Below are 14,985 nucleotides of genomic sequence, written 5' to 3'. Positions count from 1 at the left end.
CTAGTTTTATTTTCTAATAAACGATGTAAGTGTGTTTGATTATCAATACAGCTGGCAGCGGGACGGAGTCCCACTGTTTCCCTCAAAAGGACAACCAGCCCCCGTCGATCGAGCGAAAGGTGCGAAACAAAGCATCAAAGACTCAAAGCGATCTGATATCGGGAGACCGATCGATTGGAAACTGATCGACGTGTATTCTTTTTTTCCCAAGGGAACCTTTTTTTTTTTAGGATATTTTCCCAAGGGAACTGATCGTGGCCTGCTACACCTGCTCGGCTGCTCCTGCTAGGCTTGGACCGCACTAGAAAACAGCAAAGGAAGTGAATCAATTGATCAACCGGACCTAGCATACTACTGGGCTGCAGAAATTTGGGGGCCCCTAGAATTCGGGGCCCTGTTCGGTGAATCAATCGATGTGAACTTCTCGGTGCTCAGAAAGGTTCCTACCAGGCCAAACCCGATGAGGTCAGACTCGGCACCGCCGTCGCCCCCGCATGTGCACTTTCCGGTGCTCACGAGGGTTCCTACCGGACCTAACTCGATGAGGTCGGACTCGCCACCGCACGTGGACTTCTCCGTGCGCAGGAAGGTTCCTACCGGACCTAACCCGATGAGGTTGGACTCGCCACCACTGAGGGACTTCTCCGTGCGCAGGAAGGTTCCTACCGGACCTAACCCTATGAGGTTGGACTCGCAACCACCACCGCCACCGCAGGCTGACTTCTCGGTGCTCATAAAGTTGCCCACCGGAACCTACCCCATGAAGTTGGACTCATTATTGCCGCCACCACCGCACACGTGATGGTAGCGCCGGGCGCACCATGCATGCACTTACTTTGGAGGAGTAGCAAAAGTGAAGAGCCCCTTAATTTGCACTGCTTTTTTTTTTGCCTACTCGCGTCGTGGCAAATTGACAGATTCATGCATTGTATGCACAAAGTGTTATGTGTTGTCACCAACCATTTTATAATTAATAGATGAATTTCTACATGGAGATCGATCAGCTGCCTGCTTAATAAATACTCCCTCTCCCATGTCAAAATGTTATGAATATTAATTATATTGTCCTAATATAACATGCTTGCAGATTTTGTTTTTTCTGAGAATGATGCCTTCGTCAGATGTGTTGCAAATCACAATTATACAAAATACGACGCAGAGTGGCTAAACTTAAAAATCGTGTTGTAGATTAGTCAACGGGTACAAATCCAAACTATATTCCTGATGATATCCAAATTAAATGACCTCGACATATTTTCTATTCGATTTAGATCAATCCATATAATGGGAATTATGGAATATATTTGTACTGCAGTGGTGTAGTAGTAGGGTTATCCTGTGAAGTTTTCACTGTACGCACCGCTTGCAAACGAGCGGAAGACAGAATTCTTATAATAAATATGATTTTAAGAATAACTCGACCGCATAGCGCAGTGGATTAGCGCGTCTGACTTCGGATCAGAAGGTCGTGGGTTCGACTCCCACTGTGGTCGTTTTTGCATCAATTTTTTGCATTCTTCGAGTCGCCTGCTGATGACAAGATTTTGCCCGGTAACCTAATCGATTTTACTGACACGTCCCAGTAAGTGATCTTACCGAGTGAAAAAATCTGGATTAGTTCAAATGAGGCATTGGATAGATCTGCCATGTATCTGGATTAGTTTAAAACCCTCTAGCGGTTGCTGGGATGTTGGATCTTTTTGCTTTTTTCCTTTCTTTGTTATAGTTTTCTTTCTTGTTTGCCTGTAAAAACTTGGTTTCTTTAATGGAAATCGTGGGAAACCTTTTAGTAATAAAAAAAGAGCAAGTAACATAAATTGCAACGATATGCACGATACATCAGGTCAAGCGTTCAATACGTTTAGACAACTTATTCAATGTTAAAACTTTCTCATTTGTTTGAACCCCCTTAGTTTTGTAGAAGAGGTACCTAGTGTTCTACTGGGTATTATCCCACAGGTATTTGGTGAAACCACCACCCTCACCCAATTCCCCTTTCCATTATCAAGTGATTTGATTGAAGCTTGCATGTGTGCTATCGATCAAGTCTCTGAAAACAACCTGTACGCAAAAGAAACCCACGACCCCAACCCTAGCCGCCACACCCACCGCACCCCCTCCTCCCGCCGCCGCCGGTGGCGCCGCCGGGCAAAGCCCCGGTGGCGTGGCGGCGGCGGGGGCTCCTCCTCTGCTGCGCCGGGAAGCGCCCGGCCTAGTCTTCGCGTGGTGCTCTCGGGACGGCGTCGAGATGGTGGAGAGCGACGTCGCGTCGGAATAAGGATGCCTGGAGCTCGATCCCCATCTCGGCAAGGCCACTTGTGGCGGCGTCGGCGAGCTCGCTGGCCTGGTTTCCTCTCGGATCCGCGGATCGGGGAGGGTGGATTCCCCGGGCACGGTCGAACTTCGACCATGCCGTGGAGTTTGCGGAGTCCGTTCGGAGTCGGAGGAGTGCCGATGTTGTTGCCTTCTCCTCGGCCGGCCGTGGTGGCGAGGGAGAGGAAGGAGATGGCACCACTGTCTTCCTTTTAGGGTTTGTGTTCTTCCGGTGGCTTGCGGCTGTCACGTCTTGCGGCTTCTTCCGGCCGGCCTTGGTGGCGAGGGGAGGAGGCGGTCCGACGTGGCGACGCCAAAATCGGCCGGATGGTCGGGAGAAAGACCCTTCTTCCTCCTTGTCGGTATGATTTGCTGCTTCGTTGTTTTTCTTCCTCCTCGGCGCTCGATGCTGGAGGGAGTTCCTGGTTTGCCCGGGCGGATGGCCCGGCCGCGGTCTTGGACCGGTCGGTTGACTCGAGTTCCCTTCCTTCCGGAAGGGACACTTTTCGCGGTACTCAAAGCCAAAGATGGCGACGGCTGCTGCAGGCGTGTTGGATTGGTGTCCATGCCCTCTCGGGACTGGTGTCAAGGAAGGAGGAAGCAGCATGGTGGCAATTGCACCGTGGTCGAAGATGATGACCTGCTTGCGCTTGGTTGTAGCTCTTTCTGCAGGGGTCTTCTCTCAAGTTTATGGGATGATGACACATGGCTCCGGAGATCTTCATGGGCTATGGTGGTCTTAGGGTGTTCTAGGTGTTTTTGGTCCTTTGTATTTGTGTTTCTCTGTGTTTGTAAGGGTCAACAACTTTGTATCTTTCCGTGATATGAATGCAGAGAAATTCTCAAAAAAAAAAAGTCTCTGAAAACAAGCCAGTTTATAGGTACTGTTGCCCTCGACCAGAAGCACCGACCAGAAATAAAAAAAAGCAATCGGCGTACGCGAGCAGCTTTGCTAGAGAATGTCACATCCCAAAAGTATCCAAAATTTGGAATGTGAAAATAAATAAGAACTTGAAACTTGTTAGTTGGACTTTTGAATACAATTAAATGTATTTTCCAAAAAATTAACTTTACTTAAACATTTGGTTTCAAATTATTTAAAACAAAAACTATTATAGTTTTGAAGTTTTGAAATCATAAAGAATTTTATTTGAGAAGACAAAAGTCAATACCCGATTTGGAATACTAATGCCAAAGTAGCCCATAAGGCCAAATGCATAAAAATAGTATTTGTATTTTGTTATGGATTAGAAAAGTATTCCTGTGTCAAAAAAAAAGTATTCCAATATATCCTATTTAACTATTAGGAATTTCACAAATTTTATTTGGATCGATTTAGTGGCCTAAAACTTAAAATAAAAAATAAAATAGAAAAGATAAATGGAAAAAAAGACAAGACAGACGAGACCTCCAGATGCTGCCACGCCGCCGCCTTAGGTCAACGGTGGGTTTCCTCAATCTGTGGCATCGGAACTTCGGCTGTTCCGCCGTGAAAATAACAGTGGACGGCGTTCGCCGGTGGCTTGGGACATTCTCGTCACCGGAGCTCGTCGCCCACGCCTACGACTTCGGCGTGTGGACGTTCGATCGGCGGTGCCTCGAGATGAACTTCCCCAAAGTGGAGAGCCTAAGGGAGGTCGAGTTTCTCTCGCCGCAGATGCGCATGGCCACCCACAAGCAAAAGAAGGGGAATTTCCGTGCCTTCTTGCAAGTTAGGGCGCATGAGGACGATGTGGAGGCCGCCGCCGCATGACGTTACCCGAGCTCGTTCAGTTCGAGACCGAGTACTTTGCGGCGAGGGAGAATGCTAAGAAGAAGAAGAAGGGGGAGAAGGTTGCTGCAGCGACGATCGAGGCTGGTCCATCTACCATCGACCTCTCGTCGGGCTCCTCCTCTGAGTTAGACTCGAACTTCTGGAACAACCTCAGTAGCTCTAACGACGACAACGACTAGGAGCGAACTCCCCTTCCACCATCGATGTTTATCGATCTTTCGAGTTTTATGGTGAAAGTAGGCGTCGAAGTTTAGGGTTCAAGTGTGTGTCGAATTTTAGGTTTTTATACCATGTTGATGTCGAATTTGGATATATCCAATCTACCCTATGAAGTAGAAGTGTTTGAATTAAATTACTACTGCAATCTATCGTATGAGTAGAAGTATTTTACTTTCAGTTTCAGTTGTTCAGTTAGAAGTTTGGTTTGTCTAAGAAGAAGAATTTGATATAGTTTTTTTTATCTTAAGAATTTGATATAGATGCTCTTGCTATCTCACAGTGCATACGTTCTGGTTAGGCCCGAAAAGCAGGGCCCGTGCCTCTTTCTTTCCAAAGCTTCCGGCGGCCTTCTGCTCGACACCTCGCCGGCGCCGCCGCCACCGGCCACCTCCTTTCTCTCTCCCCTCACCATCCCTCCACCGCCGGTGCCACATGGCCACAGACACGCCCGCGGCGGCAGCCGGCCCCGGCGCGGCGTATAAGCTCCTCCTCTCCTGCCCCGCAGGCCTCCCTCGATCCCGGGTAACCTCCCTCTCCCCCTCCCTTCGTCCCACCGTCTGGAGTCGAACAGCTCGTCGCAAATCCTTCTTATAGTCTTGCCTCACTGTTGCTGTGAAATGAAGGTCTCGGTGAAATTCGATCCGTCGTTCGACCGGATCCCCCATCCAGATTCAGCGTTGGAAGAGTCTATAGACGAGGTAATGTGGCCAACCATGCGTTCGCTTCGTATAGGACCCAACCCATGGCTGTTGTTCATATTTTGTTGTTTCACAGATATGGAACCAGAGGCTCCAGGAGAACCCATCGCTGTACAGCGGCACAAAGTTCCGGGTATGTATGTATGTACCTCTGGGCTCTTGTTATTTTTGGGTGCCATTTCCCTGCTGTACTGATGCGTGGACGTACTATTGATTAGATAGCTTCTCTGTTAAGTAATTTAGGACTGCGCTTTATGTCGAATTGGTACTGACAAGATACCTGTGTAATGTGGTGGAGTGGAGTGTTCATGATGCCTTCAGATTTGTTCGGGATAGATGCACAGGAGTCAGTCAAGACATAGGGGTTTCATACTTAATTAGAAACTGCAGGTCACTGGGATACCATCTTTATCCAGACAAAGTTGGATCTTGACCCTTCTTTTTTCCTTTCATTAGGTGGACCTGAATTGCCACAACATCTGTTTCTGGACTTGGCTGTTCCTTTTATAGCTGAACTCAAGCTATCGCAATGTTTATTTGTTTTAGTGTTCGATTAACAGCTAAACAAGTGTTGTTTGAACTTTTCGAGTGTGCTGTCCCTGGGTTCTTTTTTTTATCCGCTTTGCTGTTATTCATTGAGTACCAGAATTAATTTCTCTTGGCCACATTGAAAAAATTTCAGTATGGAGGGCATGCCTCACACCAGAATGATGAACCAAATCAGGAGTACTCCGTCTCACTTCATTTGGGTCTCACAGACTACAGGTCTGCTTGGCCCTTCTTATTTTATTACAATAGCAACATGCTTGAAATAGAATTCCTATATCCTCTTTTTTCTTTTTACTTCCGGCCCTTGCCATTTTTTACTTCTATGCAATATTTCAATGCTATCTAACACCAATATTACCATTAACTTGCAAACAACAGGACATTTGTAGGAACAAATCTCAGTCCATTGTGGGAGAATTTTTTGGTCCCCTCTGAAGGTAATTTACAAGCTAGAATGTCGAGATGCCTTAGTCACATTCGCTTTGTGGACCAAAGCCTTTTTGTATATCTAACTTAAATTTTTTTTGATTTAAAATTATCTCGTGAATTATCTGTTTCATTCCTTGCTCAACCTTGTAAAATTTAAAATGCCTATTCCTTGCATTTATTTTCCTTTCCATGGTCACATGTTTTGCTATATATGATGTAAACATGTTCACTATAAACATTGTGTTGATGTCCACTGGATTATTAATTGTTGAATAACTTGTCTCAGTACTTTGTCTGCTCAATTACATGGTGTGAATCTTTGTATAGGATCATTGGAATCAGTCTTGACCTAAATAGTTACTCTTTCTATCTGTGTGATTAGATGACTCTGTGTGTTGCCAACACATGTCAAATCCACTGGGAAATGGTGCGATTGTTGAAACATCTGATAAAAAAATTATTGTATTGCAAAGGAGCAACAATGTGGGTGAATCTCCTGGCTACTATGTTTTTCCTGGAGGACATTCTGAGGTAAATAGGTAATACTTGAGAATGTTACAATATTGAGCACACTTGACGAAATCTAAGATTTTTGTTTACTGAATTCCCAAGTAGAAACAAAGCTCTAGGACCTCTATCTTTGGTACGCTGAATTATTTGTTTGTGTCGCCCGTGTTGCTTTGCTAGAGAACAGAAGTCAGGTCGAAGGTGCTTGTCTTTTGTTCCTCTTAACTTTATATGAAATATATCATAGTTTTTCAATTGGAATTTGGGCCACCTCTTATCTTTGAAACAAATATTCTAGATACTCTTTTCGGTGAGATGATGAAGAATTTGACCTGAGGTGTTATATATATACTTGATAATTTAGGTTTTGGAAAATTTTGAGCCGAGACAATAATCGAATCTCTTGAATTGAATACATATTATTTTTACAGGATTGGTGGGCTTGTGGATTCAATTGCCGATCAGTAATATTCACTTTTCTTATTATCAAAGTTCATTTGTTTTTATCAGCCAGAAGAAGTTGGAATCTTGGCTCATCAAAATGATGTAGAAGATGTTGGTCGTCTCATTGAAAGAGTTTCTGATGAAATGTTTGATGGAATTATTCGTGAGGTAGTTGAGGAAACTGGAGTTCCTGCTAGTTCCCTGGTAATTAAACCACCAACATTCTTTGTCTTTCATCCATAATTACTGCATAGGTAGTGTCCTCAACAAGACCACGTCACAAGGATGCTTTACAGTTTTCTGTAACTACTAGTTAGTGTGCACGTGCAACGCACGTCTCTAGAATACACCATCGTCTTTTGAATGTCAACCTTTTTATATGAGTTGTCTTTTCTATAGTTATTTCATCTCTATCTTATTATTAGAACAAAATGATAAATTTAGGCTTCCTAAGGTTGCCCAAATTTTCTCAATAAAATCAATCTGCATTCCATGAATCACGTAACTCCAATACTCAAAAGAGGTTAACGACCCTAAAAGAAACATGCACGTGCGCATATCTCTAACAGATAAAAGATGAGTCAAATCAATCACTATATACAATTCATTCAAACATAGAAAATATTTGGCATATTCAGAGAGAATAAGATAGTTTTACAATGAAAAATGATCCCTTGCAAAGTTTCATATGCACAGCTCAAGGATTAAATCCCCTTCATGATAAAGGACTACCAGAAGATCCATTATCCACGTTGGCACCAATACTTCATCAAAACGGGTCTCCACTTCCTCAAAATAAATAAGGACATCACCATGTTAAAAGCAGAAAAACAAAAACAAAAACATGTTACACTACACAGTTCTATCTCCTCTAGTAATTATAAAAATTAACCTCTTGCATTTTAAGAGCAGTAGTAGCAGTCGAATATTATGATAATTCCATATTAAAGATCTCTCGCCTTTGTACCATGATAGTAACCTCTGTACTTCAGGTCTGCACCTCTTCTTTTCACTTGAGATTGTTTTCATCGAAGAAGCAAGAAGACTACCAGAAGTGGCTAGTGAAAAACTGCTCCATATGTTCAGCCAATTGCAATACTACAATTATTCATGTCAATCCCAATCACTTGGACTGAAAAGAAGATGTAGGGAATTCCCCAAATTCAATACAGAGCCACGAAAGTAAGATCAAAGAGAACAAGATATCAGTGTTCAGTGCTCACCCACGTCATCAGTACAGTGACACATGTGGTCCACAAATTACATAATTAAGATCTCCTACTAAGTTAGCATCCCAATCTGATATCACAATAGAGCTTCAGCGCTCTCCATAACCAAATGTTAGATTACCATATCATATACTATGAACTTGGCTGAAGAAACTTATGTATAAATTATGTTATACAAATCAAAGTATTGAATAACTTATCCAAGAAAAAATTACTTAACTGACAATATGAACCTGATATTTCAACTAAAAGGTTGTGCACATCATGAATCTAAGTGCCCATTAATCTGAGTGAGAAAGAGAATAATGATACTTATAAGCTAACGTGTCTCTGAACCTGATGGAATTATACAAGTGAACCAACATAACTAACCATTTTAATTTGTATGTGGCCAAGTTAGTACAATATTTTTCTTGTGAAGAAACTAAATCAAAAGTCAGAAAATTTGTTTGTTTTCTTTTCAAAACGAAAACTGGTAGCTCCTATTTAGGAGAAACATTCCTGAACTGACCATGTAATATTTTTACCCTATCTCGAGTTCAGCTCAAGGGATGTACATACTATAGTAGAGTGATAAATATGATATGTAATCCTGTGTGGAGAAAAATAAAATACATACATGATACTTAAGCCAACAATTCAGACTGAAGTGGATGAATATTTGCCCGGTGCCAGAAAATGAGGAAAGTAGATCGATGTAGCATGTCATGCAATTACCAATATCTCTGCATTCACTAAAATTTTAATCACAGAACAGACATATATCCGAATGTCCATACTTATAAATCGCGCTACCATCCATCCACAGCTAGAAACGAAGAGCAAATACATAGGAAAAAAACCTGAAGAGAGGTGGGCTAACATTGCTCCTCCAGGCTCGCGTTTCTTCGGGAGGCAACGGCTGCAGGGGCGGATGGAGCAAGCTCGGCGAGTGGTGCAGCGGTGGCATCCAGGCCGACACCTACGCGCGAGGAGGTGGCGCCGGCAGCAGATCATGATGGCATCTGAATTGAACTTGGTATGAGGGTAGCGCTAGGCCGCCAACGCGGCGATCCAATGAGGACCGCTGCTAGACGACCCGCCAGAGAGGCGAGGGGACTGGCGGGGTGGAGAAGGAGAGCACGGCGGGGCAACAGGCCAGCAGTGTGATCGGCGGCCAGCGATGAGGAGGAGACCACGGGAACGGGAGGAGTGGAGGAGGAAACAGTCGGCAGTAAATTTTCCTGTATCGATCAGCATGTGCGTGAGATGCGGGCGCGCGATGGAAGATCGCCTGATTTGGGGTGGGGAGAACAAAGAAGCGTGGACCGTGTGATGCACACAGATAGACGGCCTTGATTTAATTTTCCTACGTGCCTTTATAAGTAGTAGAGACTATGCAAAGAAGATTTCTGCAATTGCATGCTTTTTCTTCAATATATTATGTTTACTATCTGCATTTAGTTTTGCAGACTGCGCCCATTTTCATTGGAGTTTCTCGCAGGGAACTGAATGTTAGGCCAGCGGCATTCTTTTTCATTAGATGCAACGTTGATTCCAGTACTGTTACCGAGCTTTATTCTAGAGCCCAAGATGGCTATGAATCCACTAAGCTGTATGCAGTCTCAGCAGTAAGCTCCCTTATACTAGCAGCACTTTGAGCATCTCCTCACTTCTGGGTTCTCCTAACTATTCTTCATCGGCATTGTTTCTGAATTACAGGAGGAATTAAGAGAAATGAGACAGCGATTGCCTGGTTGCCACCAAGGAGGCTTTGCTCTCTATGAACTTATGAGGAACGCTGCAAAAAAATTATGAACATACTTATAGGAGTCGTGCACTTAAATCTTAATTTTAATCTGAAATACGTTGATGCTAATTTTGTAAGGTATCTTTGTTGCATCATTCCCATATAATACTGAAGTATCCTTGCGGGTTTCGGCCTTTGCTTCTACTGCCAAATACCAAGTGGTATCATATCTGTTATCATAAAAGCTGAAATTCACAATCGTTCTCAGCGTGTCAATATGATAACGGACGGAGTATCATTAGAAACAGACTTATATGTCTTATTGAGATGTATTCAGATTGAGAGAAATTCATAGCACACAAACTTTATAAAGATTTCAGCGATTCAAGTCAAGAGCAGTCTTCTCTGGAGTAGCCGAGCCCGCCATCTGCAGACTTTTTCCCCCCTATACTATGTAGGAGTGTGACCATATACTTCATTAGTTCTGTGAATTGTGGCATGCCGCAGAAACAAAAATCTATTGAAAATAAGCAGCTGTTCTAACTTTTTGTACATCGTCTGTAATCTGTGTACCTGGTGGTGATATGCCATTCATTTCCAGCAAGTTTTTCCCAGTGTGATCCTCATGCGACAAAACAGAGTACACAATTACTGCGATTCAATAATAATCATTTACTACCTCAGATATCTATATGATCTCATTATCTTACAGATAATTCCTTTCAAAATTATTCTTGCAAAATTATTCTTGCAGATAACAATCTCGCTAATTAGTGCCTTAATTTGTCACTAGATAATGAACTTTAGACAAGATCTACCCCCTCCGTTTTCTTTACCTTGCATTCTTGGTCTAGCCAAAGTTATGTTTTGTAAACTTTTACCAAGAATATACCATTGATCCATAATATTCTAATAAGGAACAGATAGAGTAGAAAAAATTATCAACATCCAGAATATCAAATACGTAGGATATGAAATATCTACTTTATAACAATTCTTAGGGTGTGACTAGTTCTCAGCCAACTTACAACTAATATGCATGAATCATAATGCAATTGAACGGTGTAGGACTTAACCGAGCACAAATTTAGTTCTTAGCTAGCTGAGAAGTAGTAAAACCGCAGTTCTCATACCATAGATTGTATATTGCGGATGTTAATATATTTTCTTAAATATTTGGTTAAACTTTCTAAAGTTGGACTAAACCTAGAATGTGAGGTAAATAAAAAGAGAGGGAGTACGAATTGGTGAACTCTTGTAATAAGCATTTATTTACAGCCTTGCTAGGATATTTAGTCTGGAAGATAACCTCATATATCCATCTTATTATTACATGATCTTACACATTATTCCTTTTGATACTACTCTTATGGATAGCCATCTCAGCAATTACTAATTTATTAATTTTTCGCCCAATAATTAATTTTAGACGAAACCATCTCTATATATTTGCGCAATGCAGGTCTCAACGAGGCACACGCCGATCGCAAGCACTAACAATAGCTCCAAGAAAGCAGCTAGCCATGGCCATGCACAAGAGCGTTGTTGCAGTGGCGCTACTCCTCCTGCCGCTGATGCTCTCAAATGCCGCGTCGGCATGTGGCTTGCCTCATTCGCCCCCGCCGCCTTCCGGCAATCCACCTTCACCGTCAGGTCACTCGTCGCCAGCTGGGACCATGAGCGCGAACGTCTTGGCGGTGCCGAGGCCAGTTCCTACAGGACCGAACCCCATACATAACGAGTTCGAGCCGCCGCCCTCCCACCACTCGCCGCCGGCGGGGAGCGCACACTTCTCCACGCCTTCCGAGGCGTGATGGTTGCGCTGCGGATTGTGAACCTAAGTAGCTAAAAGCTTACATGATCATTGTATCGACCGAGGCTCCACTTCATCGTATCATAGTTTTAAAAAGCTTGTATGGACGATCCGTTCTTGAAGAAATTGTAAGATGCATGCATCCTCTTTGCTGGCTCGTGCAGGTACAGTGCCCGGGCCTGATAATATTATCTGCCGACATATGATGCTTGATAATTGCACTATCGTACTATTAATTCTCTTGCTGCGATTGACATCTCCTCGTTCAAAAAAATGCGAATGATGCAATGCCACTGCACGAGTAGATACGCAGTGAGCAGAAGTTAGAGCAACTCTAGCAGTTTGGTGTGGCGGCGCTTAGGTGGTGGCGGCGACGTCTTCTCCAATAGTCTTCCTGACGTTAGCCCCATCTCGATGGCGACGTCGAGAAGCTTGTGGAAGTGGTGTGGTTCTCCAGGATTTCTTTTGGCCGGGGGATCATCGGATCTCCATGGAGCTTCATCAACGGTTATTCCTTCTTCTTCATCTCCGGGACGGATGTGGTTTTCTTGACCCGTTCGGTGACTTTCCGTCCCCAACCAACAATGTCAAGCCGACTTGGGAGGAGTGGCAACGGCGGCGCGCGCCGTCGACTCAAGAATTTGATTGTAATTTTTTGTTTTGAAGTGTTTTGTATTGTTCGATGTTTCTTTTAATGCCAAGGTTCTATTCGCAAAAAGAAACTCTAGCAGCAGATCTGGGTGCCGGCCTGGCCTGGCTAGATGATAACTACCAGTTTCAAGTTTTTGGGAAAAAAAACAACCCAAGCATATACAGGAAAACGGGCCAGGATTTTTCCAGCTTCCCTGATTTTCGACTCTCGACACGCCATATGTCCGGTTTCAGCTGCTCAAATCCAATACCCCGATGCAAGAGATCCGCTGTGCTACTTGCAGGTACGCCGGCGCCGCGTACGTCCCGCTGAAGCTCGTTGAGTTCGCGGCGGGCGGGCGCTGGTACAACCAGGATCCGCCGCTCAAGCCGATGAGCGGCCCGGACTTCGACAAGTGGCGCGCCGAGTGGGAGCGCCAACGCCGGGCGAAGGCGGCTTGGAACGCGAGCATCGGGAGCACCAGCGGCGGAGGAGCTCCGCTCGCTGGTGAGGAGGAGGAGGAGGAGGACCCCGACTTCTTGAAAGCGATACAAGAGTCCCTCAAGGACGACGCCGAGAACAAGAGGGCGGAGGAGGAAGATTTGGCGGCGGCCATCGCCGCCGTGAAGGAGGCGCAGTTGCGGGAGGTGGAGGCGGAGGCGGACGCGTACATCGTCGACCTCTCCGACTAGAAGTCGCGATCCATTAGGATCGCGCATTTTGTATGTTGATCTGTATGTATGATCGACGAACTATGAATATGAACAAGATCACGTCAGAAGGATGCTTTACAGTTTCTCCTCACTTCTGGGTTCTCCTAACTATTCTTCATCGGCATTGTTTCTGAATTACAGGAGGAATTAAGAGAAATGAGACAGCGATTGCCTGGTTGCCACCAAGGGGGCTTTGCTCTCTATGAACTTATGAGGAACGCTGCAAAAAAATTATGAACATACTTATAGGAGTCGTGCACTTAAATCTTAATTTTAATCTGAAATAGGTTGATGCTAATTTTGTAAGGTATCTTTGTTGCATCATTCCCATATAATACTGAAGTATCCTTGCAGGTTTCGGCCTTTGCTTCTACTGCCAAATACCAAGTGGTATCGTATCTGTTATCATCAAAGCTGAAATTCACAATCGTTCTCAGCGTGTCAATATGATAACGGACGGAGTATCATTAGAAACAGACTTATATGTCTTATTGAGATGTATTCAGATTGAGAGAAATTCATAGCACACAAACTTTATAAAGATTTCAGCGATTCAAGTCAAGAGCAGTCTTCTCTGGAGTAGCCGAGCCCACCATCTGCAGACTTTTTCCCCCCTATACTATGTAGGAGTGTGACCATATACTTCATTAGTTCTGTGAATTGTGGCATGCCGCAGAAACAAAAATCTATTGAAAATAAGCAGCTGTTCTAACTTTTTGTACATCGTCTGTAATCTGTGTACCTGGTGGTGATATGACATTCATTTCCAGCAAGTTTTTCCCAGTGTGATCCTCATGCGACAAAACAGAGTACACAATTACTGCGATTCAATAATAATCATTTACTACCTCAGATATCTATATGATCTCATTATCTTACAGATAATTCCTTTCAAAATTATTCTTGCAGATAACAATCTCGCTAATTAGTGCCTTAATTTGTCACTAGATAATGAACTTTAGACAAGATCTACCCGCTCCGTTTTTTTTACCTTGCATTCTTGGTCTAGCCAAAGTTATGTTTTGTAAACTTTTACCAAGAATATACCATTGATCCATAATATTCTAATAAGGAACATATAGAGTAGAAAAAATTATCAACATCCAGAATATCAAATACGTACGATATGAAATATCTACTTTATAACAATTCTTAGGGTGTGACTAGTTCTGAGCCAACTTACAACTAATATGCATGAATCATAATGCAATTGAACGGTGTAGGACTTAACCGAGCACAAATTTAGTTCTTAGCTAGCTGAGAAGTAGTAAAACCGCAGTTCTCATACCATAGATTGTATATTGCGGATGTTAATATATTTTCTTAAATATTTGGTTAAACTTTCTAAAGTTGGACTAAACCTAGAATGTGGGGTAAATAAAAAGAGAGGGAGTACGAATTGGTGAACTCTTGTAATAAGCATTTATTTACAGCCTTGCTAGGATATTTAGTCTGGAAGATAACCTCATATATCCATCTTATTATTACATTATCTTACACATTATTCCTTTTGATACTACTCTTATGGATAGCCATCTCAGCAATTACTAATTTCTTAATTTTTCGCCCAATAATTAATGTTAGACGAAACCATCTCTATATATTTGCGAACGCAGGTCTCAACGAGGCACACGCCGATCGCAAGCACTAACAATAGCTCCAAGAAAGCAGCTAGCCATGGCCATGCACAAGAGCGTTGTTGCAGTGGCGCTACTCCTCCTGCCGCTGATGCTCTCAGATGCCGCGTCAGCACGTGGCTTGCCTCATTCGCCCCCGCCGCCTTCCGGCAATCCACCTTCACCGTCAGGTCACTCGTCGCCAGCTGGGACCATGAGCGCGAACGTCTTGGCGGTGCCGAGGCCAGTTCCTACAGGACCGAACCCCATACATAACGAGTTTGAGCCGCCGCCCTCCCACCACTCGCCGCCGGCGGGGAG

The 14,985-nt window shown here is 43.7% G+C and overlaps 1 protein-coding gene and 1 non-coding gene across 2 annotated transcripts; both read left to right on the top strand.

Moving 5' to 3' along the window:
• Positions 1-1,419: 1,419 nt before the first annotated feature.
• On the top strand, positions 1,420-1,493 carry TRNAR-UCG. Its single transcript has one exon. It is a non-coding gene; the product is annotated as a tRNA-Arg (tRNA).
• Positions 1,494-4,696: 3,203 nt separating this feature from the next.
• LOC124708254 (nudix hydrolase 9-like) lies at positions 4,697-10,284 on the top strand. Its single transcript, XM_047239937.1, has 9 exons — positions 4,697-4,828; positions 4,930-5,004; positions 5,081-5,137; positions 5,687-5,769; positions 5,932-5,990; positions 6,365-6,513; positions 7,000-7,137; positions 9,614-9,772; positions 9,864-10,284. Exons 1-9 carry the CDS (start codon positions 4,739-4,741, stop codon positions 9,957-9,959), a joined length of 906 nt encoding a protein of 301 aa, XP_047095893.1. The 5' UTR covers positions 4,697-4,738; the 3' UTR covers positions 9,960-10,284.
• Positions 10,285-14,985: the final 4,701 nt, after the last annotated feature.

The sequence above is a fragment of the Lolium rigidum genome, chromosome 4 (assembly GCF_022539505.1).
Source record: "Lolium rigidum isolate FL_2022 chromosome 4, APGP_CSIRO_Lrig_0.1, whole genome shotgun sequence".
Taxonomy (NCBI): Eukaryota; Viridiplantae; Streptophyta; class Magnoliopsida; order Poales; family Poaceae; genus Lolium; species Lolium rigidum.
The sequence above is the reverse complement of the archived record's forward strand: the minus strand, read 5'-3'. Positions and strand labels throughout refer to the sequence as shown.

Bases quoted from the DNA above. Each gene is read 5' to 3' on its own strand.
- LOC124708254 (XM_047239937.1), top strand. From the start codon at position 4,739: ATGGCCACAGACACGCCCGCGGCGGCAGCCGGCCCCGGCGCGGCGTAT. The intron at 7,138-9,613 runs GTAATTAAACCA...TTAGTTTTGCAG, and splicing joins GAGTTCCTGCTAGTTCCCTG to ACTGCGCCCATTTTCATTGG. The intron at 9,773-9,863 runs GTAAGCTCCCTT...TCTGAATTACAG, and splicing joins AGCTGTATGCAGTCTCAGCA to GAGGAATTAAGAGAAATGAG.